Source organism: Hemitrygon akajei, chromosome 12 (genome assembly GCF_048418815.1).
Source record: "Hemitrygon akajei chromosome 12, sHemAka1.3, whole genome shotgun sequence".
Classification (NCBI taxonomy): domain Eukaryota; kingdom Metazoa; phylum Chordata; class Chondrichthyes; order Myliobatiformes; family Dasyatidae; genus Hemitrygon; species Hemitrygon akajei.
Window position 1 is genome coordinate 14,673,835 of NC_133135.1, and position 27,252 is coordinate 14,701,086.

The 27,252-nt window shown below is 40.9% G+C and overlaps 1 protein-coding gene across 4 annotated transcripts in view; it reads left to right on the forward strand.

The window, feature by feature from the left end:
- LOC140736728 (calcium-activated chloride channel regulator 1-like) overlaps positions 1-21,124 on the forward strand; it is a 75,687-nt gene extending 54,563 nt beyond the window's left edge. For all 4 annotated transcript variants that reach the window (XM_073062601.1, XM_073062604.1, XM_073062603.1 and 1 more), the window contains 6 exons: positions 1,169-1,275; positions 1,363-1,584; positions 8,500-8,761; positions 9,168-9,335; positions 13,935-14,162; positions 20,444-21,124. In XM_073062601.1, coding sequence (XP_072918702.1) covers positions 1,169-1,275; positions 1,363-1,584; positions 8,500-8,761; positions 9,168-9,335; positions 13,935-14,162; positions 20,444-20,865 — 1,409 coding nt within the window. In that variant the 3' untranslated portion in view covers positions 20,866-21,124. The remainder of the gene's footprint in view (positions 1-1,168; positions 1,276-1,362; positions 1,585-8,499; positions 8,762-9,167; positions 9,336-13,934; positions 14,163-20,443) is intronic.
- The last annotated feature ends 6,128 nt before the right edge of the window (positions 21,125-27,252 follow it).

A 27,252-nucleotide genomic window follows, 5' to 3' on the forward strand; every position in this document is an offset into this window, starting at 1 on the left:
TTACATACCAACTGGTATGTCTTTGGACTGTGGGAGCACTTGGAGGAAACCCAGGCTGACACATGGAGAATATACTAACTCCTTACAGGCAGTGGTGAGAGCACTTACATAGGTTTCTGGATAGTTTTGTCCCATTGAGGCAGGGTAAGGATAGCAAGTTGAAGAAACTACGGTTAACAAAAGATGGTGGAATGTCTAATCAAGAAGAAGAAAGGAGTTTACTTAAGTTTAGGAAGCAAGGTGCTCTAGAGTTACAAGGTAGCCAGAAAAGAGCTTAAGAATGGACCAAGGACAGCTGGAAGGGGACCTGAGAGATTTTGGCTAGCAGGATTAAGGAACATCCCAAGGTGTTTTATACCAGAAAATTCTGGGAGAGGAGCACGAATATGAGCTACCTCGAAGAGAAGATCAGAAACAAGACTTGGGGCCATGATGAGCTACATTTCTTGCCAATAAAAGCATTGAGAAAAAGTGAAACATTGAGGCAAATCCAGAGGTGAGCGAGTGGTTGAACGGTGCAATTTGTGGGTTGAACTGTTATTCAATCTAACTGTAGGTCATATTGGTATCTTTTGGTTCTATGTGTTTTTTTCCTTGAATTTTGCCCATATACTTTCTTGTTGCTAATTTGTGGGCTAGGGGTTTGGGGTTTGGTGTTCTTCTCGCTGTTTATCTGCGTTGGTGACACATTTGTTTTTGTATGCGGATGGGGGGTGTTGTTTGGGATTTGAAGTCTGATGTTCTTGTTGCTGTTTTTATTCCAACTGGGCGACCTGCTAGTTTATTGTATATGAGAGGGAAGGTGGGGGTTTGATGTTATTATCATTGTTTTATTTCCTTGTGGGTGATATCTTAGTTTACAATTGACGGTGAGTTGAAGGGATTTGGAGTTTGCAGGGTTTGTTGTTTCTTCATTTTGTGTGTGGTGGGGGGTTGTTGATGTGTTTTCTTTGAACAACTCCATAATTTTTCTGCATTTCATGACTATCTGGAGAAGATGAATTTCAGAGTTGTATTCTGCATACATACTTTGATAATGAAATGACACTTTGAACATATGTGACAAGCAGGAGGATAACTAGAGTGACGGTTGGACTGATCAGGAAGAAAAGAGGAAACCATGGATAATATCTGAGTTATGGATTATTTTTCATTTTCCATTAAATAGGAGGTCGACAGTTTGCAGCCACTGACAACGTGGACACAAATGGACTAATTGATGCATTCATTGAATTAGTATCAGGAGATGGTGACATTAATCAACAGTCAATCCAGGTTTGATTACCTTAGACAATTAATGTCCTATTGTTTTTATGTTACCAAGTGCTATGTAATAAAATATGCTTATTTCCTCGTTCCTAGCTTGAAAGTACAGGAAGGAGTGTTGATGGAAACAGTTGGTTTAATGATTCAATTGTTGTTGATAAAACTGTTGGAAACAACACACACTTTGTGTTCACTTGGGAGGTGTCCACACCACAAATATTTGTATGTGACCCCAATGGAAAGGTATACAGCAACAATGACTTGATCATAGAAGAGAACGTACAAACCGCACGGCTCGAAATTGAAGGCACTGCACAGGTATTCATCTACCTATTTAAAAGATTCTCTATTTCTTTCTTCACCAATGCTGATGGACCTGTCCAGTTTCCACAGAGTTTTCTGGTTTTACTTTCTGTTAACATGACGGTCAATGTCCATTATTTGGTCATGTTCATTTTGTTTCTATTGACTGAGTGTTATCTGTTTACTGCCATACACTTTCTAATCTACAGATGAAATTGGACTAGTGTATACAGTTATGTTTATCACACTACATTTGTTTCATTTGCTGAACATTTATGACAGAGAAGCTAAGTACAACTCCAATGCCTCATTCATGTTTGCTGATGACACGCACTGCTGGCCAGATCAAAGGTGAAGACGAATCAGCCTAGAGGAGGGAGATTAAAATCTGGCTGAGTGGTGCCACAACAACCTCTTGCTCAATGTCAGGTAGCAAAGAGCTTATTATTGACTTCAGGGGGAGGAAACTGGAGGTCCATGAGCCAGTCCTCATTAGGGAATCATAGTGGAGAGGCACAGCAATGTTAAGTTCCTTGGTCAGCATTTCAGAGGATTTCTCCAGGGCCCAGCAGGTAAGTGCATTAAATCTACTTCCTTAGAAGTTTGTAATGATTTGGCATGACATCTAAAACTTACAGAAATTTTGACAGATTATATGAGAATATATTGAGTGGTTCTATCATGGCCTGGTATGAAAACAAAACACTTGTGAACAGACATTCCCTCAAAAAGTAGTGGATATGGCCTATTCCATCACAGGTAAAGCCCTCCCCAGTTTGAGCAAATTTACTTTGAGCGCTCTCACAGAAATTCAGCATCCATCATTAGGGACACAGAAAGCAAACCATGCTTTCTGCTTGCTGCTGCCATCAAGCTGAAAATATAAGAGCCTCAGGACCCACAGCACCAGGTTCAGAAACAATTATTACCCCTCAACCATCAGGATCTTGAACCAGATGCAATAATTCCACTCAACATCACTTACCCCATCATTGAACTGTTCCCACAACCTATGGATTCAATTTCAAGGACTCTTTATCTCATGTCCTCGATATTTGTTGCTCATTTATTTATTATTTTTCTCTATTGTTTTTGCACAGTTTGTACGCCTTTGAACATTGAAACATAGAAACATAGAAAACCTACAGCACAATTCAGGCCCTTTGGCCCACAAAGCTGTGCCAAACATGTCCTTACTGTAGAAATTACTTAGGGTTACCCATAGACATCTATTGTTCTGAGCTCCATGTACCTGTCCAGGAATCTCTTAAAAGACCCTATCGTGTCTGCCTCCAACACTGTTGCTGGCAGCCCATTCCATGCACTCACCACACTCTGCGTAAAAAAACTTACCCCTGACTTCTCCACTGTACCTACTTACAAGTACCTTAAAGCTGTCCTCCCTCGTGCTAGCCATTTCAGACCTGGGAAAAAGCCTCTGACTATCCATACGATCAATGCCTCTCATCATCTTCTACACCTCTATCAGGTCACCTCTTATCCTCTGTCACTCCAAGGAAAAAAGGCCAAGTTCACTCAACCTTTTCTCATATGGCATACTCCACAATCCAGGCAACATCCTTGTAAATCTCCTCTGCACCCTTTCTATGGTTTCCACATCCTTCCTGTAGTGAGGTGACCAGAACTGAGCACAGTGCTCCAAGTGGTGTCTGACCAGGTTCCTAAATAGCTGTAACATTACCTCTTAGCTCTTAAACTCAATCCCACGATTGATGAAGACCAATGCACCATATGCTTTCTTAACCATAGAGTCAACGTGCGCAGCAGCTTTGAGTGTCCTATGGACTTGGACCCCAAGATCCTTCTGATCCTTCACACTGCCAAGAGTCTTACCATTAATACTATATTCTGCCATCATATTTGACCTACCAAAATGAACCACTTCACACTTTTCTGTGTTGAACAACATCTGGTACTTCACAGCCCAGTTTTGCATCCTATCAGTGTCCCATTGTAACCTCTGACAGCCCTCCACACTATTCAAAACACCCCCAACCTTTGTGTCATCAGCAAATTTACTAACCTATCCCTCCACTTCCTCATCCAGGTCACTTATAAAAGTCACAAAGAGTAAGGATCCCAGAACAGATCCCTGAGACACACCACTGGTGACTGACCTCCATGCAAAATATGACCTGTCTACAACCACTCTTTGCCTTTTGAGGGCAAGCCAGTTCTGGATCCACAAAGCAATGTCTCCTTGGATCCCATACCTCCTTACTTTCTCAGTAAGCCTTGTATGGGGTACCTTGTCAAATGCCTTGCTGAAATCCGTATGCACTACATCTACTGCTCTACCTTCATCAGTGTGCTTAGTCACCTCCTCAAAAAATTCATTCAAGCTCATAAGGCACGGCCTGCCTTTCACAAAGCCATACTGACTATTCCTAATCATATTATATATCTTGAAATATTCATAAATCCAGCCTCTGAGGATCTTCTACATTAACTTACCAAGAACTGGTCTATAGTTTCCTGGGCTATCTTTACTCCCTATCTTGAATAATGGAAGAACATCCACAGCCCTCCAATCCTCTGGAACCTCTCCCATCCCCATTGGTGACAGAAAGATCATTGCCAGAGAATCAGCAATCTCCTCCCTTGCCTCTCACTGTAGCCTGGGGTACATCTCATCCGGTCCCGGTGACTTATCTAACTTCACACACAACGTGCTGGTGGAATGCAGCAGGCCAGGCAGTATCTATAGGAAGAAGTACAGTCGACGTTTCGGGCCAAGACCCTTCGTCAGGACTAACTGAAAGAACAGATATTAAGAGATTTGAAAGTGGTAGGGGGAGGGGGAGATCCTAAATGTTAGGTGAAGACAGGAGGGGGTGGGATGAAGCTAAGAGCTGGAAAGTTGATTAGCAAAAGAGATACTCAGCTGGAGAAGGGAAAGGATCATGGGACAGGAGGCCTAGGGAGAAAGAAAGGGGGAGGGGAGCACTAGAGGGAGATGGAGAGCAGGAGTGATTGTGAGAGAGATAGAGAGAGAAAAAGAAAGAGAGAAAAAGGGAAAATAATGAATGAATGAATGAATGATGGGGTTAGAAGTGGAGGAGGGGCATTAACAGAAGTTAGAGAAATCAATGTTCATGCCATCAGGTTGGAGGCTAGCCAGACAGAATATAAGGTGTTGTTTCTCCAAGCTGAGTGTGGCTTTCTGACAATTACCCTGCATGTATGACTTTGCATGACATGATGTTGCAGGAATTCCTGGTGATATTGATACATTTCTGTGATATTCCATGTTTCATAAGTTTCAACAGGGTGTTGCAGAACAAAGTGTATAGGATGTTTACTGAAACTTTAGGGTCTACCTTTAATGTCTCTGGTGATCCAATGACAGGGCCATCTTCTTTTCTAGACTTTAACTCTTGATTCCCTGTATGATTTCCTTCATTGATAGCTTGGCACAGTTGGCATCTAAGTCTGCTGGTGCTTCTGGAATTAAAGAAGGTTCTGGAGGGCAGAATGAGGCCATTTGGGTCATTGAGTCTGCTCAGCTAATTAATCATGGTGGCTTGAATTTTCCTTTAACCTGTCTTCTCCCTAAAACCTATGACACTCTTAGAGATAAAGAAAATATATACTGTTAGAGCTGTTCATCTTCTTTAGTATGAGATATCCATTTTTATCCTTCACTTGGGTGTTGATCTGGTTGAAGTTGCCAGCTAGTTCCTTGGTTGTATCGTACAGTTCCTTCATTTTACTATTTAATGAGGATTGTTCTGCTTGAAATTTAAAGATGTTCATGTGCTCTCTCTTGTCCATCTCAATGTTTCAGAGAGAAATAGAAATCTACAAAATGTGGGCCTGTCAGCCCACAATGTTATGCTGACCATGTAAGCTACTCTAGAAACTGCCCAGAATTTCCCAATTATTCTAAGCTCCATGTACCTACCTAAGAGTCTCTTAAAAGACCCTATTGCATCTATCTCTACCACCCAGTGGTGGTGCATTCCACACACCCACTGCCCTGTGTGAAAAACTTGCCTCTGATATCCCCCTTGTACCTACTTCCAAGCACCTTAAAACTATGCCCGCTCGTATTTGCCATTTCAGCCCTGGGAAAAAGCCTCTGGCTATCCATATGATCAATGCCTCTTATCATCTTATACACCTCTATCAGGTCATGTCCTACCCTCTGTCGTTCCAAGGAGAAAAGGCCAAGTTCATTCAGCTTATTCTGATAAGGTATGCCCTATCCAGGCAACATCCTTGCAAATCTCCTCTGCACTCTGTAGTCTTCCTTAGTGAGATGACCAGAACTGAACACAGTACTCCAAGTGGGGTCTGACCAGGGTCCTATATAACTGCAACATCACCTCCCGACACCTGAACTCAATCCCACGGTTGATGAAGGTCAAGACACCATATGTCTTCTTAACAACACTGTCAACCTGCACATCAGCTTTGGGTGTCCTATGGACATGGACCCCAAGATCTCATTTGTCCTCCACACTGCCAAGAGTCTTACCATTAACATTATATCCTGTCTTCAAATGCAACCTAACAAAATGAACCACTTCACACTTATCTGGGTTGAACTCCATCTGCCACTTCTCAGCCCAGTTCTGCATGCTATCAATGATGCGCTGTAACCTCTGACAACACTCCAGCTTATCTAATACACTCCCAACCTTTGTGTCATCAACAAACTTACTATCCCACCCTTCTACTTCCTCATCCAGGTCAGTTACAAAAATCACAAAGAGGAGAGGTCCCAGAACACATTCCTGGGGATCGCCACTGGTTACTGACCTCCTTGCAGAATACGAATCATCTACAGCCGCCCTCTGCCTTCCTTGTTTCTCCTCACTTCCTTGGGAAATCTGTTACGCTCTCTTTGTGCCTCTGCTTTTTCATTCCTTGTTCTGCTTCTGTTGTATTTTTCTTTTAGTGTTCCCACTTACTGATTGTTTCCCTCATTTCTTGTGTAGTCTACTCCTTGAGCTCAAATGTCCCTTTTCCCCAGAACTTCTTTGCAAGTTTCATTTTGTGCCTTTTGACAGCACTCCATTCATCTTTGATATCAAGGTCTTCAAGTGCCTGGAACCTGTTGCAAAGTGTGAGGGCAAATCTCTGAGCAGTTTCCTTGTCTTTCAAGTAGCTCTCATTGTACTCCTGTCACTGATTGGATGGTGCATAGGATTTTTTTTAATCTTCATCGATACTTTGGTGATCAGAAGATGGTATCTGATTCAGCATCTCCTCTACGTTTCACTCTTATATCATAGAGTGATCTTTGAAACAACTTTGAGATGCATACATGGTTGATTTGGTTCTCTGTTACCTTGTTAGGTGACATCCATGTTGCCTTGTGTCTTTAGTTGTGTAGGAATAAGCTTCTTTCAATAATTAGCTTAAAGATAGCACAAGTTTCAGCCAATTGTTCTCCATTTTCATTCATTTCTCCAAGACTGTGTTTTCGCATTACATGTTCATATCCTGCATTATCCTTGCATATTTTGGCATTGAAATCTCCCATGACCATGGTCAGGTCTTTTTTCCTTCCCTGTGCTGATGATTCCACTGACAGAACTGTAGAACTCGTCTTTGTCTTCTTCATTAGCGTTGTTTGTTGATACACAACAATGGATAACTTGAGTTGTTATCTTCTAGTGCATGGTTTTCTACCTAGCAGTGATGATTCTGGAATGGATGGCTTCTCGTGTCATTGTTCTGCATGCTTCTGGCATCATCATGAAGGCTACACCCTCTGTGTGTAGTGCATCATTGCTCTGATGGCCTGAGTAGATGAAATTTATCCTGTTAGTCATAGTCAAGTCTCTGCAGACGACCTCCATCTTGTCCCACTCAGTCCAAGAATTGCCAGTTTGTCTGTTTTCATTTCATTTGCTATTTTCCTGTCTTGTACATGATTCTCACATTACAGGTACTTTGGTGATAAAAGAATTGCTGGCTGTGCTGAGTCCTGTTGACTTTCCCTGTGCTGTATCATGTGCTCACTCGATGTTGAGCCTCTTCTCACAAAGTTGATGGTACAGTATGGTTGGAGTTCATCAATGTTTCTGTAATCCATTGTATCCACCGTACAGGGGATTGTCCTGTACAGCTTCACCAGAGCCCTGTCGTCCAGCCTTAACATGTTCCCACCTCTCACAGCAGGGTCATAAGGTTAGACTTTGAAAGGTTGTTGGGAATGAGAAGAAGATAAAATAGGATTTGAGGTTAGTGTAAAATGGTTGCTTGATGGTTGGTTTATATTTGATGGGTCAAAGATGCTGTTTCTGAGCTATATCACTTTGTAATTCTTTCATGTGATATTGCTCTTCCAACATGATGTATTATTGGCATCATTACCAGCCATTACCATTCTGACATTGCAAACTGACAAGAGTAGTGGTAGGAAATGGGCCTGGATTTAGCAGAATGCTGGTTAATATATTTAGGTTTCTGAACTACATTTATTTGCATTAAATTCCCTTCAAAACCATGACATCAGAACATCCTGTTGATACAGAGACGAGTAGGAATTTCTTTAGCCAGAGGGGGGTGGATCAGTGGAATTTGTTATCACAGATGGATGTGAAGGCCAAGTTATTGGGTACACTTAAAACAGGGGTTGATAGATTCTTGATTACCAAAGGCATCAAAAGTTACGGGGAGAGGACAAGAGAATAGGGTTGAGAGGGATAATAAATCAGCCATAATGGAATAAGGGAATAGACTTGATGGGCCCAATGGCCTAATTCTGCTCCTCTGTCTTATGATCTTATAGTATCTTTACAGCACTGAAGATAATGACTCACCACAACTTTCTCAATGCTGCCAATCACAGAGATAATCAGTCACACCACGTATCCAGTATTTATGATTTTAAATATCACTGAGAAGTTATTCCTGCCTTTGGTTATCATAGAACTAACCATAATCATCTTCCAGGATGGAACTTGGACTTACAGTATCAGGAATCCTGGAAATAAGCAACAATTAACAGTTATAGTAACATCCCGAGCAATGGATGAGAAAGTTCACCCTGTCACAGTCAACACAAAAATCACCAGAAAGAATCTCACTAGTCCAGTGCTTATTTATGTGAAAGTCTCCCAAGGATTTTTACCAGTCTTATCTGCGAGAGTGATAATCATTGTTGAAGCACCCACGGGTCCTACAAAAGAAATGGAGCTTTTAGATAATGGTTCAGGTAAGTCATATAAAATTCTCTTTGAGAAATAGAATTTCTCACATGTACATCATAAACATGTAAAATAAATTTGGTATTGGACTTGACCGATGATGAATATTCAAGATAGCCATAGGGCTTTTTTACTGTATGCGTTCAGTGGATGAGTTGGAACAGAGAAATTAATGAAAAAATTGCCATTCTTGAATGTTGCCTTAGAAGTATCTCACATTTGTCAGCATACACAGCAATGAAAACATTTAAAATTTGAAGTTTGTTCTTGACCTGATCATATACTGAGGACATCATAATGGACTACCAATGAGATGAGATTAGGAAACTTCTATAGGCAGCTTTTAAACAAATTGTATTATTAGTGTTGCATTCTCTCCTCAGCTGAAAATCATTGACCTTTACTTACTTTTAGGTGCTGATATTGTCAGCAATGATGGGGTGTACTCTAAGTATTTCCTGCCAGCTACTGGACATGGAAGATACAACTTCAAAGTGCGGGTAAAGGGAAAGGAAGGGTCTACCACGAAGACAAACAGAACAGATGGGAGTGCCATGTACATACCAGGATACACAGAAAATGGTAATAAATATTAGGATTTCACAATAAGACAACACAGGTTTGTTTATCATTACAGTGTCAGAGAATCATTGAGCTGTACAACATGCAAACAGGCCCTTTAGCCCAACTTGTCCATGCTGACTGTGCTAGTGCCATTTGTCTTCATTAACTTACATCCATCTAAGCCTTCCCTGGTTTATGATGTAATGTCAGGGTGAGCCATTGAATTGTATGCTTGCTTTGTGAACTGGTGCCCATTCCTCTGGCAATCTTGCCTGTGTTTGTCCAGTCATTCATCATCAGGAAGAACACAATCCCACAACTCCACCTGCATTCACTGTCTGTCTACAATGTGCTGCTGTGGATACTGTCTGGTGTGTCCAGATTTAGAAAGAACATCGAACATAGAACACTACAGTATTATAAAGGTCCATCAGGCTAAAACGTTGTACTGACCTTTCTATCTACTCTAAGGTCAATCTAACCCTTCCTGCCTACATAACGTTCCATTTTTCTATCATTCATGTGCCTATCTAAGACTTCTTAAATGTCCCTCATGTATCTGCCTCTATCAGCAGCCCTAGCAGGGCATTCCATGCATCTATCACTCTCTGTGTAAAGACCCTAACTCTGATAACTCCTCTGTACTTTCATCCTATCGCCTTAAAATTATGCCCCTTTGTATTAGCTGTTTACATCCTGTGAAAAGGTCTCTGGCTATCCACTCGTTCTATGCCTTTTATCACCTTGTAAACCTCTGTCAAGTCACCCCCTCATCCTCCTTCACTCCAAAACATTGGTTCCTACAGTAAAACTCTGAAAATATGCTATTGGTCTAATTGAAATGAGTTGGAATTTATAGGTAAGTGGGAAGGAGTGTGGTGTATAGAATATTTCAAGAATATTTGTGTAATTACTGGAGCCTTGTTTCCAATGCTGTCTATGAACTGTGTAAAACTGTAAAACGTGATTTTAAAGTACACTAGTGTTTTTGTAGAATAATATCTGAAATTCCAGAAGGATGACAGGTTCCCTGTCCTGAAGGACAATACTGAGAAAGAAATTATTCTTGAGGATCTCACAACTTCATTGTTACTATTACTGGGACTCCTCTTTTGTTCCAAATGTATTAGTTTATCTTAAATTAAGTTCAACGGAATTTTAAAATACCTCCTGATCCATACTATGGTACAATCCCATCAGGCAAGCAGTAACTCTGACAGAGCAGCATGCCCTTAGTCTGTGTCAACTTCGATCCTTGTGTCCAAGTCTCTAGAGGAAATTTATGAACTTCAGGCAGGAATATGCCATGGATTGAATGAGAATAAGATGGCAGAGATGGAGAATGGAATTATGAAGCAATGGGGAGAAATAAAAATCAGGGGGATAAAATAAAAAAAAGTAGAAGAAATGCAGGGTAGGTCAAGAGAATGAGAAGAGAACTGAATGATGTAAGCTCTCATCTGTTCAAGCAACACCTGTAGAGGGAGAAATACAGTGATAACACCTCTAGTTGATGAACAGAGCACATTGCTTGATTCTTTGAGAAGCTTCCTGTGTTTTCTGCTTCTTTCTTTTTCAATCTTTTTATTAATTTTCAAATGAATAAACATAGTGTCATAAGGGGGGGGGGGATTGGGAGCAGACCCAAATGCAAGTCACAGACACTAAACTACGAGGAACAGGACTAGGCATGAGAAGGAAACAAGGGAAGTGAGGAAGAAAGGATGCTGGACATGACACAGGCCCTGGACAAGACGCTTCCGGGCCTGGGCTAGGACTTGACTAGGATAGCAGAACCAGGACATTGATCTGGGAATCAGGATCCTGCGCTTGGACTCCGAGCCAGAGATAGCACAAGGACCCAGTACCTGGGTCATGACTCAGGCTCGGACCCTGGAACTAGGCGAGGACATGATGAGAATTAAATCTATCACAGACAGGGTTTATATGGCAGTAAAAGCGAGCTAACTTATCCTTGGACATATGAGCCCTATGAACCACCTTAAATTGTATCAAAGCGCGTCTGGCACACATTGTAGAAGTATTAACTAGTTGAAGAATTTTCTCATATTTCTCTGTAGATAAAGTTATATGAAGTTCTCTTTCCCACTCATTCTTAATTTAATCAGAAGTACCTAAGTGTATTTTCATAATTAATTCATAAATAAATGCTATTAAACTCTTCTGATATGGATTTAAACTTTAAATTTTTTCTGTAACTTCAATTTGATGTGATATCGGAAAGGTAAGTAAAGTAGCGTTCAGAAAGCTTCTAATCTAAATACCTGAAAAAGTGTGATCTAGGCAAATTATATTTATTAGACAACTGTTGAAAAGACATAGTACAATCGTCCATGAATAAATCACGAACACATGTTATTCCCTTTGTTTTCCATAAAATAAAAGCTTGATCAATTCTAGATGGTTGAAAGGAAAAAATTAAATATAATAGAACTTGATAAGATAAATTTATTCAATCCAAAAATTTATGAAATTGAAACCATATTTGTATTGTATGTTTAATTATTGGATTTATCATTTGTTTATTCAATTTAGTAATTGCAAAGGGAAGTGCAGCCCCTAAAATAGAAGCCAATGAAAACCCTGTACAGACTCCCACTTGAGGTTCATCCACCGTGGACATTGATTTTCATCCAACTCTTGTGTCCAAAACGTTAAATATTGAATATTAATTGCCCAATAATAAACTCTAAGATTCAGCAAAGCCAAACCGCCTTCCTTTTTTGATTTCTGTAAAGGTTTCTTACTTAACCTGGGATTTCTATTCTGCCATATACATGAAGAAATTTTAGAATCAATAATATCAAAAAAAGATTTCGGGATGAAGATTGATACCACCTGAAATAGATACAGAAAATTAAGAACCTCCCTACACCCATCTCTCTTCAGGGCAAGTCTCCAAAATTTGAAAAAAGTTTAAAAAAAAAACCCATAGTCAAAATATTGCGAAAAGAATGCCAAACACATGTTAAGAAAAAAATCAACCATTTGCAGACCATTTTAAAAGACAAGGTCTTAAAAAATGAAGCAGAATACAATCTTAATAATATTTCAAGAAAAAAACAAATGATCACCGAGTCAGAGTCTTAATAATTTTCAAAAGCGAACAATTAAAATTAAAAAAGTAAAATAATAAAAGAAAAAGAAAGGAACTTTAACATAGAAACATTATGAACATACATACGCCAAAACAAAGTACCAGAAGAATCAGCCCAAGGGCAAAGTTCTACAAACTTAAAATGTCCAAATCTATAAGCTGGTTATTAACTAATAAATCAATTGTATACAAACCTTAAAGGAATGGTAAATTTATTAGACATCCGAGCTCAAACAATGATCCTCAAGAAATTGTTGTGCGTCATCCATGGATTTAAACCATTTAAACGATTTATCAGGCAGAACATCCCTTAGACTAGTGGGGTATAGCAAAGCCAGTTGGAAATTCTTTTGATATAATTCTGACATCACCAATTTAAAACACAATCTTTCTTGCATTACCTCAGGACAATAATCTTCAACCAGACGAAACTTAAGACTTTGTTGTTCAATAATTCCTTTCTGACAAGCAATTTGAATTAAGTGCTCCTTAGTGTTCACATAGTGAAATTGAAGAATCACAGAGCGCGGTTTTAACTCTTTTGACAGTTTGGGTCTCAGCACCCGATGCGCACAGTTGAGTACAGGAGGAGAAGGAAAAACCTCTGAGCCAAAGACCTCCATTAAGAATTAAGAAAAAAACGTAGTAAGATCCCAGCTCTTAATGTCTTCACTGAGTCCTATTATTCACAAATTCTGTCTGTGACTGCGACTCTCCAAATCAATAACCTTGATTTCTACTGCTTCAATGTATGAGTGGTCAAAGTGAATTTCGTTTCCAAAGAATTCATTCTGCAATCTCTCTGTTACCCAGCTTCAGTAAGCTCTGAATTTTGCCGTTGCTGTTTTTCGTTTTCCTTTTCAAGTGCTGCCAGTCGACCTTCATTCTCCTTTAACATAAGGTATCAGAGAGAAAGTGTCAGATTAAATATCATTTAGCTTGTGTACCTTCAACCTGCTATTCCTCAACAACAAGAAGAACTTGAGGAGAAGGCTGTCTAAGTGTCCTTGCCCCTCACTCTGTTAGGAAGCAGTGAGGTTCTACTCTTCAATTCTCCCCCAATCAGAAACAAATAGGTGCCGGAGGCATCCATGGTTCAACCATAGTTCAATCCATATGGTCTGGACCCTGGAGATGTGTATCTTTCACATCTCCCCTCTCTTTGCCACTCTTCCATTGAGCAAAAGATGCAAACCCTGAAAGTAGATGCCAGCAGGCTCAAGACAGCTTCAACCCTACTGTTATAATAGTATTAAATGGTTACCTAATACAATAAAATGGGCTCTTGACCTCAAAGTCTACCTCACAATCTTGCACCTTATTGTTCACCTGCACTGCACTTTCTCTATTCCTGTTACAATCTATTCTATATTGATATTATTTTAATAAACTGTTTAATGAATTGGTCTGCATGAATAAGGTTTTCATTGTACCTCAGCACATATTTTCAAGAATAAATTAATTTCAATTTCAATTCTGGTTTCTTTCCTTCTAAATAGGTGTTATTCACTTAAATCCTCCAAAGCCTCCAGTTAGTAAAGAAGATTCTGTGGCTCAAATAGGAATCTTCAGCAGGGTGAAATCAGGAGGAGCACTTTCAATACCTCCAGGAGCACCTATCGTCAACTTCCCACCGTGCAAAGTCACAGACCTTCATGCAACCATAGATAAAGACAAAATTGAGCTGCAGTGGACAGCACCAGGAGCAGACCTGGATCAAGGAACAGGTAAATGTTCCTGCTGTTATGAAACCAGTAACTGGTTTCACTTACCAGCAAAGATAGATATGTCAGTTGAAGTCCAATGGTACTATTTTCAAAAGTTTTATTAATAAAGGGGCACAAAAATTAAGGTTAATACAAACATTCAGATAACATGCGTCAATACTCAATCTAAAACGCAGGTACATTAATAATCACTCAGAAATAAGCTCTTTCGTTGTCTAGGGTATAATACTGAGTCCAATTGGAAATATAAAGAGTCACTCTGAAGTCTGCAGGCTTTTCCCTTTTTGGTTTCACGTGTTGGAGAGAGAGAGAGATAAACGGAAAAACTTGCCCAAAACATCCGTGGAATCAGGGGAGCGATCTTCCCCGTTGTTAGTTCTAGCCACAAACTCCGCATTCGGAATTTAACGCACGTGGCTTCCTTCAAAATGGCTTCCCGTTCCCACGGGAAGCGGTATCGTGCTTCTTGGTGTCTCCTTGGTGCGTCTGAGGGTCGTCCTCTTTCAGACCCTTCTTTATACTGCCTCACGGGATCTCAGGTGTCAATCAGGTTGCAGGTGATGCAATCTCTCTCTCAACCAGCCCACTTTGCCCGAGGGCTTTACAATGTCCCTGCGAGTTGGCACGTCTGCAGTTCCCAGGTGTCTCCTGAGAACAATGCCACAGTCGCCAGCTTTTGTCCCAGTGGAATGCGGTATCCAGCACGTCGCTGTCTTTCCATTTCCTGTGTCCATTCGGCCTGTCTCTCTCTCTCTCTTGCTCTCTCTCTCGGGTCATTGACCCCCCTTTCACTAGGGCTCTTGCAATTCTCACAAAGGAGGGGGCTGGTATCATAACACTGCATTTTAATAACCTACATGGAATTTTTCTTCCCAGCAAAGAAGTGATCAGATAGTTGACAAATCTGCTGCCCAGCTGAGATTTGACACAATGAAAACACATTCCCCAGGATGAAAGAATAAGAACAAATAAAGCAAGAAACACCAGTGAATGACTTCTTTAAATAAATTATTCGGGGATACAGCACAGTAACCGGCCATTCTGTCCCAATAAACCCACACTGCCCAATTACTCCCATGTGACAAATTAACTGCTAATTCATTATATGTCTTTGGAGTGTGGGAGGAAATCAGAGCACCCAGAGGAAACAGGGAGAACATACAAACTCCTCACAAATAGCAGTGGAATTGAACCCAGTCGTTGGAGCTGTAATAGCTTTACAATGTCCACTATACTGCCATACTGCCCCTAAATGTAACAGAATTCCTTATTCTACAATCAAATGTCTTTATTTGAGAATGAAAGATTTGCACTAATCATCATATAACAGCTGACATTACAATATACCTCATTTTCTCTCCACACTTTCAAAGATATAAATGTAAACTAAATTTTTTTTTAATGTTACCAAATCATGAACGGGATCTGCAGATCAATGAACTTCAGCTTGTTTGGGAAAGTGAAGCAGTGATAGCCAGGAGTGACAGGGAAATAGTCACCCCAAGGCTACAGGAAACAGACAAATAGATGACTGTCAGGAGAGGGAAGGGAGAATGTCAGATTGTGGAGAACATCCGTGTGGCGGGCTCTCTCAACAATAAGTAGTCCAATTTAAGTCCTGTGGGGGTGGCGTGGATCCCACCTGCAGGAAGCAACAGCAGCTGTGTCTCTGCCGCTGAGTCTGGCCCTGTGGCTCAGAAGGGTAGGGAACCTAAGAGGATGGCAATAGTAACAGGAGACTATAGTCAGGGGACAGATGGGCAATTCTGTGGATGCAAAAAAGAAACATGGATGGTAGTTTGCCTCTCAAGTGCTGGGATCTGCGATGTTTCTAAACATGTCCACAATATCCTGAAAAAGGAAACTGAGCAACCAGAGGTTGTGGTGCATATTGGTTCCAACAGGAAAAAGGAAGGAGGTCCTGAAAACAATACAGGGAGTTAGTAAGGAATCTGAGAAACAGGACCTCAAGGGTAGTAATATCAGGATTGCTGCCAGCACCACGTGACAATGAGGATAGGAATAGAATGAGGTGGCAGGTACAAGCATGGCTGAAGAATTGGAGATTCAGATTTCTGGATAATTGGGACCTCTTCTGGGGCAGAGGGGCCCTGTACAAAAGGGATGTGTTGCACATGAGTGAGTGAGTGGGAAGTTGGATGTTTGGGAAGCTTCTAAATTCCAACAAAAGACAACTACAAAGGAATTAGAAGGGAAAAGGTTAAATAGGAGGGCAAACTAGCCAATACTATAAAGCAAGATACTCAAAAGTATTTTCAGTTATATAAAGAGTAAAAGGGAGGTGAGAGTTGATATTTCAATAGAAATTGATGCAGGAGGGGTAGTAATGGGGGACAGAGAAATTGCAGATGAGCTTAATGGGTACTTTGCATCAGTCTTCACTGTGGAAGACACTAGCAGTGTGCCAGGGGTCTGTGAGTGTCAGGGAGCAGGAATGAGTGCCATTGCCACTACAAAGGAAAAAGTGAGAGGCAAAGTCAAAAGTTTTAAGGTGGGTAAGTCACCTGGGCCAGATGGACTACATCCTAGAGTCCAGAAATGTTGCAGTAGAAATAATGGATGCATTGGTCATGATCTTTCAAGAATCACTTGATTCTGGCATGGTCCCAGAGGACTGGAAGATTGCAAATGTCACTCCACTCTTTACGAAGAGAAGAAGACAAAAGAAGTTATGGTCCAGATAGCCTAATATCAGTAGTTGGTAAAGTGTTGGAGTTTATTATGATGAGGTTTTGAGGTATTTGGAGACTAATGATAAAATAAGTCAAAGTCATTTATGTGGATTTTCAGAAGGTATTTGATAAGGTGCCACACGAGGCTGCTTAGCAAGATAAAGTCCTGTACCCACGTTTTCTCTCCACACTTTCAATGAAATATGTGTAAACTGAAGAAAAATGTTTATCATTACCAAATCATGAACGGGATCTGCAGCTCGATGACCTTTGGCTTGTTTGGGAAACTGAAACAATGATAGACATGAGCTACAGGGCCCCTCACTCCAAATCTAGAGGAGAAAGATAAATGAGTGACTGTCAGGAAAGGAAAGGTCGAATGTCAAGTAGTGGATATCATCCAGTGGCCTTTCCCCTCAACAATAAGTACTCCATTTTGAGTACTGTTGATGGGGAACAACGTACCTGAGGGAAACAACAGTTGTGCCTCTGGGATTAAGTCTGACCCTCTAGTGCAGAACGGTAGGGAACTGAAGAGTATGGCAGCAGTAATCCTATGGTGGGGGTGTCCAGAACTAGAGGGTACAGCCTCAAAATTGAGGGACGACCTTTTAGAACAGAGGCAAGGAGGACTATTTTCAGCCAGAGAGTAGTAAATCTGTGGAATGCTCTGCCACAGACTGCATTGGAGGCCAAGTCCATCCATATATTTAAGGCGGAAGCTGATTGTTTCCGATCAGTCAGGGCATCAAAGGATATGGCGAGAAGGTAGGTATATGGGGTTCAGTGGGATCCGTAATCAGCCTTGATGGAATGGTAGAGCAGACCCAGTGGGCTGAATGGTTCCTATTCTGCTCCGATGTCTTATAATCTCATATGAATTAGATTCCTTGTGGTCAAACATTATTTCAGTAGTTAGAATTAGGTACACAATGATCACATTTTAGTTTAAAGGATTTTACATATTCACAATGAGATAGATTCCAGATGGGGAAATACAGGTTCTAAATGCTTCCCAACACCTGCTGTTCATACACACAGCTTCAATGTGGCAATTTTAACTGCATATCTGTAGTGGTCTTCCTGGCAGGTTTTACCAATAGTTCCTGTCTCAAGCACAAGACAGTCTGCAGGTGATAGAAATCCAAAGCAGCACACACAGAAAACTGGAGGAACTTAGCATGTTGGGCAGCATCTATGGAAAAGAGTAAATAGTCGACTTTTCAGTCCAGAGCCCTTCAAGACTCAGAAGGTGGGTCCTCCCACTTTCTCCAAACTCCAAAGCCTTTCCCTATTATACTTCCCCACGCTTCCTTTGCTATATTGACGACTGAATTGGCGCAAGCACTCATGCTGAGCTTGTCAAATTTATCAACTTTGTCTCTAACTTCAACTGTGCACTTAAATTTACACAATTCATCTCTGATCCCTCCCTCTCCTTTCTCAATCTTTATGTTTCCATCTCCGGAGCCATACTGTCCACTGACATCTTTTATAAACCTACTGATTCCCAAGGTTATTTGGATGAAACACTTCCCACCCTATCATCTGTAAAAATGCTATTCAACTTTCTCAGTTTCTTTGCCTCCACCACATCTCTTCCCAGGGTGTTACTTTTGATTCCAGGACATCAGATATGTCCTCCTTCTTTAAAAAATGGGGTAACCCTCCCACTAATATTGATACTGCTCTCTCCCATTTCTTTTCCATTTCCCTTACATCCACACTCACCCCATCTTCCCAATGCCACAATAGCCCTTAACTACCACCCCATCAGCCTCCACATCCAACATATTATCCTCCAAAACTTACGCCATCTCCAAAGAGATCCTAGCACTAAACATATCTTTACCCCTAACCCTCCCCCTCCCCCAACATTACACCTTCTGCAGGTTTCACACTCTCTGCAATTCCCTTGTCAATTCATCCCTCCTTAATAATCCCCTTGTTGGTTTGTCCCTCCCCACTAATCCTCTTGTCAGTTTGTCCCTCCCCACTAATCCCCCTCCAGGCACTATTCCTGCAAGCAGTCTAAGTGCTGCACCTGCCTATTCACCTGCTCCCTCACCTCCATTCATGGCCCCAAATAGTCCTTCCAGGTGAGGCAACACTTCAAACTGGGAAGCTGCTGAGGTTGGCTATTGTGTCCGGTGCTCCCAATGCAGCATCCTCTACACTGGTAAGACCTGTTGTAAATTGGGGGACTGCTTTGGTGTGCACCTCCACAGCATGCACCACAAACAGGACCTCCTGGTGACCAAACATTTTAAATCCCACTCACATTCCTGTCCTGATGTGTTGATCAATGGCTTCCTCTTGACCAAGATGAAGCCGCAGAACAGGGTGGAGGAGCAACAACTTTTATTTTGTCTGGGTAAGTCTCTAACCCGATAGCATGAATATGGATTTCTCCTTCCGGTGAACAAATCTCCCTCAAATCTTCCTCTGTTCCCCCTCTGACCTTTAATTTCTTCTCATCTTCCTATTAGTTCTCCTGGGCCTCCTCCTCCTTCCCTTTCTCCTATTCTTCACTATCCTCTGCTATCACATTCTTTCTTCTCTTGCTCTTGATCTTTCCCACCCACCTGGATACACCTATCATGTTTCAGTTAGCCTCTTTCCTTTTCCTAACCGTTTGGTTCCGGCATCTTCCCCCTTCCTTCTCAGTTGTGAAGAAGGGTCTCAGCCCAAAACATGGACTCTTCCTTAGATGCTGCCTGACCTGCTGAGCTCCTCCAGTATTTTGTGTGTGTAGCACCTGAGTCAGCACCTTTTCGTAATTGAAGTGCATTTTATGACCATGTTGTGAGTATTGAAGACCACAGCCAGTCAAAAACCATGGAAAATAAGATTCAGTTCCCAGTCCTGCCTGTAAGGATTGTGTATGTAATCCCTGTGACTGTGTGGGTTTCTTCTGGCTGCTCCAGTTTCCTCCCACATTCTGAAGACATATGGTCAGGGTTAGGGAGTTGTGAACATGTGATGTAATGACATTTATAGGCTACCCAGCACAATCCTCGCTGATTTGATATTGACACAAATGACACATTTCACTGTATGTTTTGGTAATTGATTATACATGTGACAAATAAAGCTAATCTAATCTGAATATACTGAACTGGAATGGAAATAATTCAACAGATAAGGTTTCAAAATTAAAATGCATTACATTGTTCTGATTTGTAATGACAACTTCACTTGAATGCAAAATATCCTAAGTTGCTTACCAGGACATTGAAACAAGAATTAAAAAGGTTGCAGAATGATATCAAAGTGGCAAGTCAGTCACAAGTGGTTATGTATGCTTGGAGAAACACTGACAACTGATTAAATGTTTTTACTGAGTCATGTTAGCCACTGCACATAGTGGGCAACTTCCAATGTGGGAGCAGCGAACTTGGCCCGCCAAGATGGAAACATATGCACTCGAAAGCCCGCACAAAAAGAGAGAGCTTTCTGCACACAGGAAGCCCAATTAATTTACCACACAACCGATCAGCTGCAAAGGTACTCACCACATTCTCACATCTATCCGATACCATTCAATATGTCAATACAATCACTTACAGTATTTCCTTTCTTTATCAGCCTCCTACTATGAGATGAGAATGAGTGAGAAACTGCTGCAGCTACGGGACAGTTTCTCAGGAGCTGAACAGGTTAATTTGACAAGTTTGAAACCACAACCATATGGCTCCAAGGAATCATTTACAATTGCCATTGGAAGTACAGAACTTAAAAACACTACCACGTTTTATTTTGCTCTATGTGCTTATGACGAAAATAATCAGTCTTCCGAGATGTCCAACATTGCCAGCTCTTCTTTCTTTGTGCCTTTGCCTGATGAATTGGAGGACAATAAAGTACGGGTTCTGCACAGTATATGGATTGCAGTTGTAGTGGCAGTAATTGTATGTTTGATTATTGGGATTATTTATTATATTGTGGAGAAGAAATACAAAAAGAGATTTCCAGTAGCGACAATAACATACGGACAATACAGCTGCTGAACTTTTACATTATTCTGAGGTATTATTGTTGCAGATTAGATTGAAGATTTTCTGAGATATCTATAATCATTCCCAGACAAATGGAAGACCTTCTTCGTATATCCTGTCCAAATTTGTTGCCTAACTTCTTGTGTTGATCAGATGCTTTAGATTGGAAACACTGCTTTTGGAGGAGGATGTGGTTTTCTACTGGGGTAGAATCTGTATCATTGAATAATCCTGCTGGAGCTCTGTATCAATAAAAACAATATTTTCTGAATTGGTAGCATTACTCTATTCATTTTCTGATACCACCTTTTAGGAGTTCATAATGAAGGTTATTTTTTGGAGCTTGTTGAGTCTCGATAGAAACTTTAGATACCTGTCTTATACATTGAATATTCCATCTTCGTCACCATTAGCAGAAATCATTTATAATTAAGTGGAGCCACTTAATGTAACAAGATGCATCTATGACATTCAGGAAGAAATGTTGGGAAGGGAGGCCTAGCAGAGGATGGAGAGGTCGCTGACCATAGGTTTGGTCAGGGAAAAATATTCATGGAACATAGAGCATGGAACTTAGAACAGAACAGCAAAATACAGGCCTTCAGCCCAAGGTGTGTATTGACCCTTTAATTTACTCCAACATCAATCTAACTTTCCCCTCCTGCTTCATCCTTCATTTTACTTTCATCCATGTTCCCTTTAAGAGTATATTAAATGGTGCTAGTCACTCTATCACTATCCCTGGCAGCATGTTTTATGCACCCACCACTCAGTGTAAAAATAAACCTGCCTCTGATATCCCTCTGTATGTTCCTTCCAACACCTTAAAGGTATGCCCCTTGTATTAACCATTTGCATCCTTGGAAAAGAAAGTTTCTGGCTTTCCAATCGATCTATGCCTCTTATTTTTGGCATTTCTATCAAGTCGCCTTTCTTCATCCTTCTCTCTAAAGAGGAAAGCCCTAGTTCATTAAAACTCTCCTCATAAGATATTCTCTCCATTCCAGCATCATCCAGGTAAATCTCCTTTGCATCCTCTCGAAAGCTTCCACATCCTTCCTATAATGAGAAGCTTTACATGCAAAAGAAAGAATAACCCAGCAATAAATTTCTAAATGAAACGGGGATGAGAGAAACTATAATCTAAGAACAAGAAATTAAGTAAAATAGGAGTGAGATTAGAAAGTAAATGAACATATTTGCAAATTGTTTATTTAAAATGGTAAGAATATCCCATTTCATTGAGAGATTACCAGAAGTTTGTGTAACTGAGTATAATTAGCTTAATCTTCAGAAATGACAATTATTTAAATGAGAGTCTATTTCCTAACAAGAAGCTGTTTGTTCAGTTTGTAGAAAGAACCACCAGTGTTATGACATAACCATGCGCCAAGGTTTGGCTGACCTGGCTAAACTGGTTTGAAATAGGTTGATTTGGGAAAGAACAAAATAAGTTGTCTTAGGCCCAAGTATACTACTTGGGGCCTTGAGCCAGAGAAGTCAATCAGCCTCAACGAACAAAATTATGAGATTATAGATTGATCTGATAAGGAAAAGGATAAGAATGGAGGATGCCGAGATACAGGCAGTGACATGTAGTGTATATGGATTAATGTAATGTATATGGAATTCAGCAAGGCATTTGATAAGGTACCCCATGCAAGGCTTACTGATAAAGTAAGGAGGCATGGGATCCAAGGAGACACTGCTTTGTGGATTCAGAACTGGCTTGCCCACAGAAGGCAAAGAGTGGTTGTAGATGGGTCATATTCTGCATGGAAGTCGGTGAACAGTGGTATGCCTCATGGATCTGTTCTGGGACTCTTACTCTTCATGATTTTTATAAATGACCTGGGTGGGAAGTGGAGGGATAGGTTAGTAAGTTTGCTGAAGCCACAAAGGTTGGAGGTGTTGTGGATAGTGTGGAGGGCTGTCGGAGGTTACAGCGGGGCATTGATAGAATGCACAACTGGGCTGAGAACTGAGAATTTCTCTGGAGTTCAACCCAGATAAATGTGAAGTGGTTCATTTTGGAAGGTCAAATATGATGGCAGAATATACCATAGATTCCGGACTACAGAGCGCACCTGATTAAAAGCCGCTGGCTTTAATTTTAGAAATAAAATCAATTTTTTAATTGTAAAGGCCGCACCGGATTTTAGGCCGCACCGGATTTTCGGCCGCAGGTGTCCCACGTTGTAATATGAGATATTTACACAGAAAGATATTACACGTGAGGATTTTTTAACTTTTAATTAAATCCATATGGTAACAAAAACAAATACATATTGCAAATGCTTTTTTTCGAACCGTGCCCGTAACGCGGCTACTTTTAAATATACGTTGCGTATACTTCTTTACTGAACAACATTCCAATATCTCCTAACGACTGGTAAAAAATATATATACTGCAGCCTACCAGGAAAAGTTATCGATCGCCTTTAACTTAAAAGCAGCGTTTCGCTCCGCCGCTCGACCCCCACCTTTCCGTTTATTCGCAAACGGCATTTTCCCACAAGACACCGCGAAACCGGGTGTGACGTCATAGCATCCCGCGATGTAGTACAGTAAACAAATATAGTTAAAACTCTTCTAACTTTAACTAGAAAATGAATTACTAAGCAAAAATATTATAAACTAAATAACTGCCATAAGGCAGCACAATGCTTCGAGTGTTTTCCATGTTGATGAGGGTGAGTACAAATGACTGATTTACAATAATTTAATTGTGAAAGTGCGCTTGATTTATCGTACAATTTCATTGGACCTCTGTGAACTACTCATCAATTTTATTGGTCTACTGTTATGAGGCAAAATGTTTACGAGGCGGCATGAAAAAAATCATGTATTAGCCGCTCCGTTTTAAAGGCCGCAAAGTTCAAAGTTGTTCAAAATGTGGGAAAAAAGTAGCGGCTTAAAATCCGGAATCTACGGTAGTTTTAATGGCAAGACTCTTGGCAGTGTGGAGGATCAGAGGGATCTTGGGGTCCGAGTCCATAGGATGCTCAAAGCAGCTGCACACTTTGACTCTGTGGTTAAGAAGGCATATGGTGTATTGGCCTTCATCAATTGTGGTTGAGTTTAGGAGCTGGGAGGTAATGTTGCAGCTATATAGGACTCTGGCCCGAACCCACTTGGAGTACTATGCTCAGTTCTGGTGGCCTCACTAGAAGGATGTGGAAGCCATAGAAAGCGTGCAAAGGAGATTTCCAAGGATGTTGCCTGGATTGGGGAGCATGCCTTATGAGAACAGATTGAGTGAACTTGGCCTTTTCTCCTTGTAGTGAATGAGGATGAGAGGTGACCTGATAGAGATGTATAAGTTGATGAGAGGCATTAATCGTGTGGATCAATGAGAGGCTTTTTCCCAGGGCTGAAATGGTTGTGACAAGAGGACACAGGTTTATGGTGCTGGGAAGGAGGTACAGAAGAGATGTCAGGGATAAGTTCTTTTTTGTTCAGAGAGTCGTGAGTGCATGGAATGGGCTGCCAGCAACGGTAGTGGAGGCTGATACGATAGGGTCTTTTAAGAGGCTTTTCGATAGGTACATGAAGCTTAGTAAAATAGAAGGCTATAGGTAAGCCTAGTAACTTCTAAGGTAAGGACATGTTCGGCATAACTTTGTGGCTGTAGGTTTTGTATTGTGCTGTAGGTTTTCTATGTTCCTAACTCTGGAGAATACCCATCGCAGAAGCGGATAACCCCATGTCAGAAACATGGAGATTACAATGGGATCAAGAGGAATACCTGGCCATCATAGAATCCTGTCCCAGGTAGTATCTTTCCTACTTTGACTGTTCAGGGAGTGTCAGGGAAATCCAGTAGTGTGTGCACAGGTACTTAGTTTTGTAACTTCATGTGCTTGTTGTTAACTGAACCAATAACAGTATTTGTCAGTTAATAGTGATTTTCATTGTACCTAATTGGTCATTATTGTTGAAGCTGTAACATTGTATAGCTGTAACATTCTCTAAGGAAAGGTTATGCATAAGTACATTCTTCCACAGATGCTTAAGAATAGAATAGAAAGTAGAGCAAGGGTAACTTCAAATATTTGCTAGAAGGGGCAAAATAGTGAGAATAGCAGAGAAAGTGATAAAAATAGCAGTGAAACTGATAAACACTGGAAGATTAAGAACTGCTGGAAGTTGAAATGTGAACCTTGTGCAACATTATGGGCAGTGTTTGGGTGTTTCTGATTTGCTGTTCAGCTGGTTCAGCACAACATTGTGGGTTGATTGGTTTACTCTTCTGCTGTACTCTTCCATGTTCTAACATAATGCTATTTAATACCTTATGTCTTTGATCCCAAAAGGAGGAATAGACAGGTTAAGGGGAGAAAACACATGTAAATTCATGTTCAGTACATCAGGTAACTCAGTGATTGTAGATGAGAAATTTAAATGGCTGATGGAAGTCAGCATAAAACACCCAGTGTAAAAATAAACACAAGAGATTCTGGAAATTCAGAGGAACACACAAAATGCCAGAGGAACTGGAACTAGAATGTTGAAGCTTTGCGGGTGGAGTTAAGAAATTGCAACTCACTATGGAAATCATATATAGGCCTCCAAATATTACCCAAGATGTGGGGTTGAGATTGCAAAAGGAGCTGGAAAAGGCATGTAATAAGGGTAATGACACAATTCTAATGGGGGACTTCAATATGCAAGGGAATTGGGAAAATCAGGTTGGTGTCAAATCGCAAGAGAGGAATTTTGTTGAATGCCTATATGATGGCTTTTTAGAGCTGCTTGTGCGTGAGCCTTCTCAAGGAATGGCCATCTTAGACTGGGTCTTTTGTAATAACCCAGATCTTATTAGGAAGCTCAATGTAAAGGAAACCTTTGGAGATTGTGATCACGATATGATTGAATTCAGACTGCAATTTGAGAAGGAGAAGCATAAGTCACATGTATCAGTATCACAATGGAATAAAAAAAGAATTACAGAGGCTCGAGAGAGGAGCTTGACCAGGTGGATTGGAGGAGGATACTGATGGGAATGACAGCAGAACAGAGATGGCTGAAGTTTCTGTGAATAGTTCACAAGCTGCAAGATAAATATATCCCACAGAAGAAGAGTTCTTAATTGACAGGGGTAGGCAACCGTGGCTGTGAAAGGAAGTCAAAGACTGTATAAAAGCCAAAGAAAGGGCATATAAGGTACCAAAAGAGAGTTGAAAATTGGATGATTGGGAAGCTTTAAAAATCCAAATAAAAGCAACTAAAAAAGCTCTAAGAAGGGAAAAAATGCAATCTGAGGGTAAACTAGCCAATAATATAAAGCAGGATACCACGTTATTTTCAGTTATATCTGTGATGGGCAAAACAAGTTTGAGATGGGGTCCAGAGTTGACCCTATTGACCTGAGCTGCTATTGAGAGAGAGGGGGTTCCAGTGTGTGTGTGTGTGTGTGTGTGTGTGTGTGTGTGTGTGTGTGTGTGTGTGTGTGTGTGTGTGTGTAATGTTGTGGTTCTTCGGCTGATTATTTACCTTTGCTGCAAGGACACTTTTTGCCTGCTCATTAAGATTCCTGCAGAGACAGCAGGAATCCAGCAAGAGCCCATTGATGGATAGGTGGTGTATAGCATGTGGAGATAAAAAGCAGGTCATCTAAGACACAGGCAGACACACCATGGGACACTGAATGTGCTTTATGCACCCATGTGAAGGTGAGAGTTTTGGAGGATCGATCAGGGAAATTGATCAGTGGCTCACAGTGTGTAAAGGTGTGACTGGTGGGGAACTGTTTGTGTGTCCACCCTCACCTGGGTGACAGGTCTACCACTGAAGAACCGTCGTACGTGATATGGTGATAGTCTGTGACCACAACAGGAAGACAATGGGAAAATCGAAGGCAACAGCATCACCTCTCATCACCTCTCTCTCTCTCTCTCCAACTATACTCAAACAACTACCTCGACCTGAACTGAACTGAACTCTGCATCATATCATAAGACTGTATCCATTTACCCCTAGCTCTGAAAGAGCCTGGTTTTTGTTCCTATTTCCACACTTCTGTATATATCATTGCTAACCTGTTTCATATATTTGCATTTTATAGTACTGTATTGCTTAGTTTACTAATAAGTACTATTAGTTACTAGTAACAACAGACTCCAAAGTGTTTTCCATTTCTGCTGGTTCTTAACCCAGTCAAGAGGTACGTAACAAAATTGGGGGCTCACCCGGAATTTGAACGACAAATTGTGGGGGCTTGTTGAATTGATTGGGGTAAATTCCCTTATCTGATTTGGTTGTGTGGAAAACTAGAGGAACACGGCAGAAATGGATTTTGCGGGATTTCTGGCAAGACCAGACCCGGCAGGCTTACGGAAAGCTAAAAAGGATGAGTTGTGGGCAGTTGTTGAGGCCTTGAAACTCACAGAGGTCAAG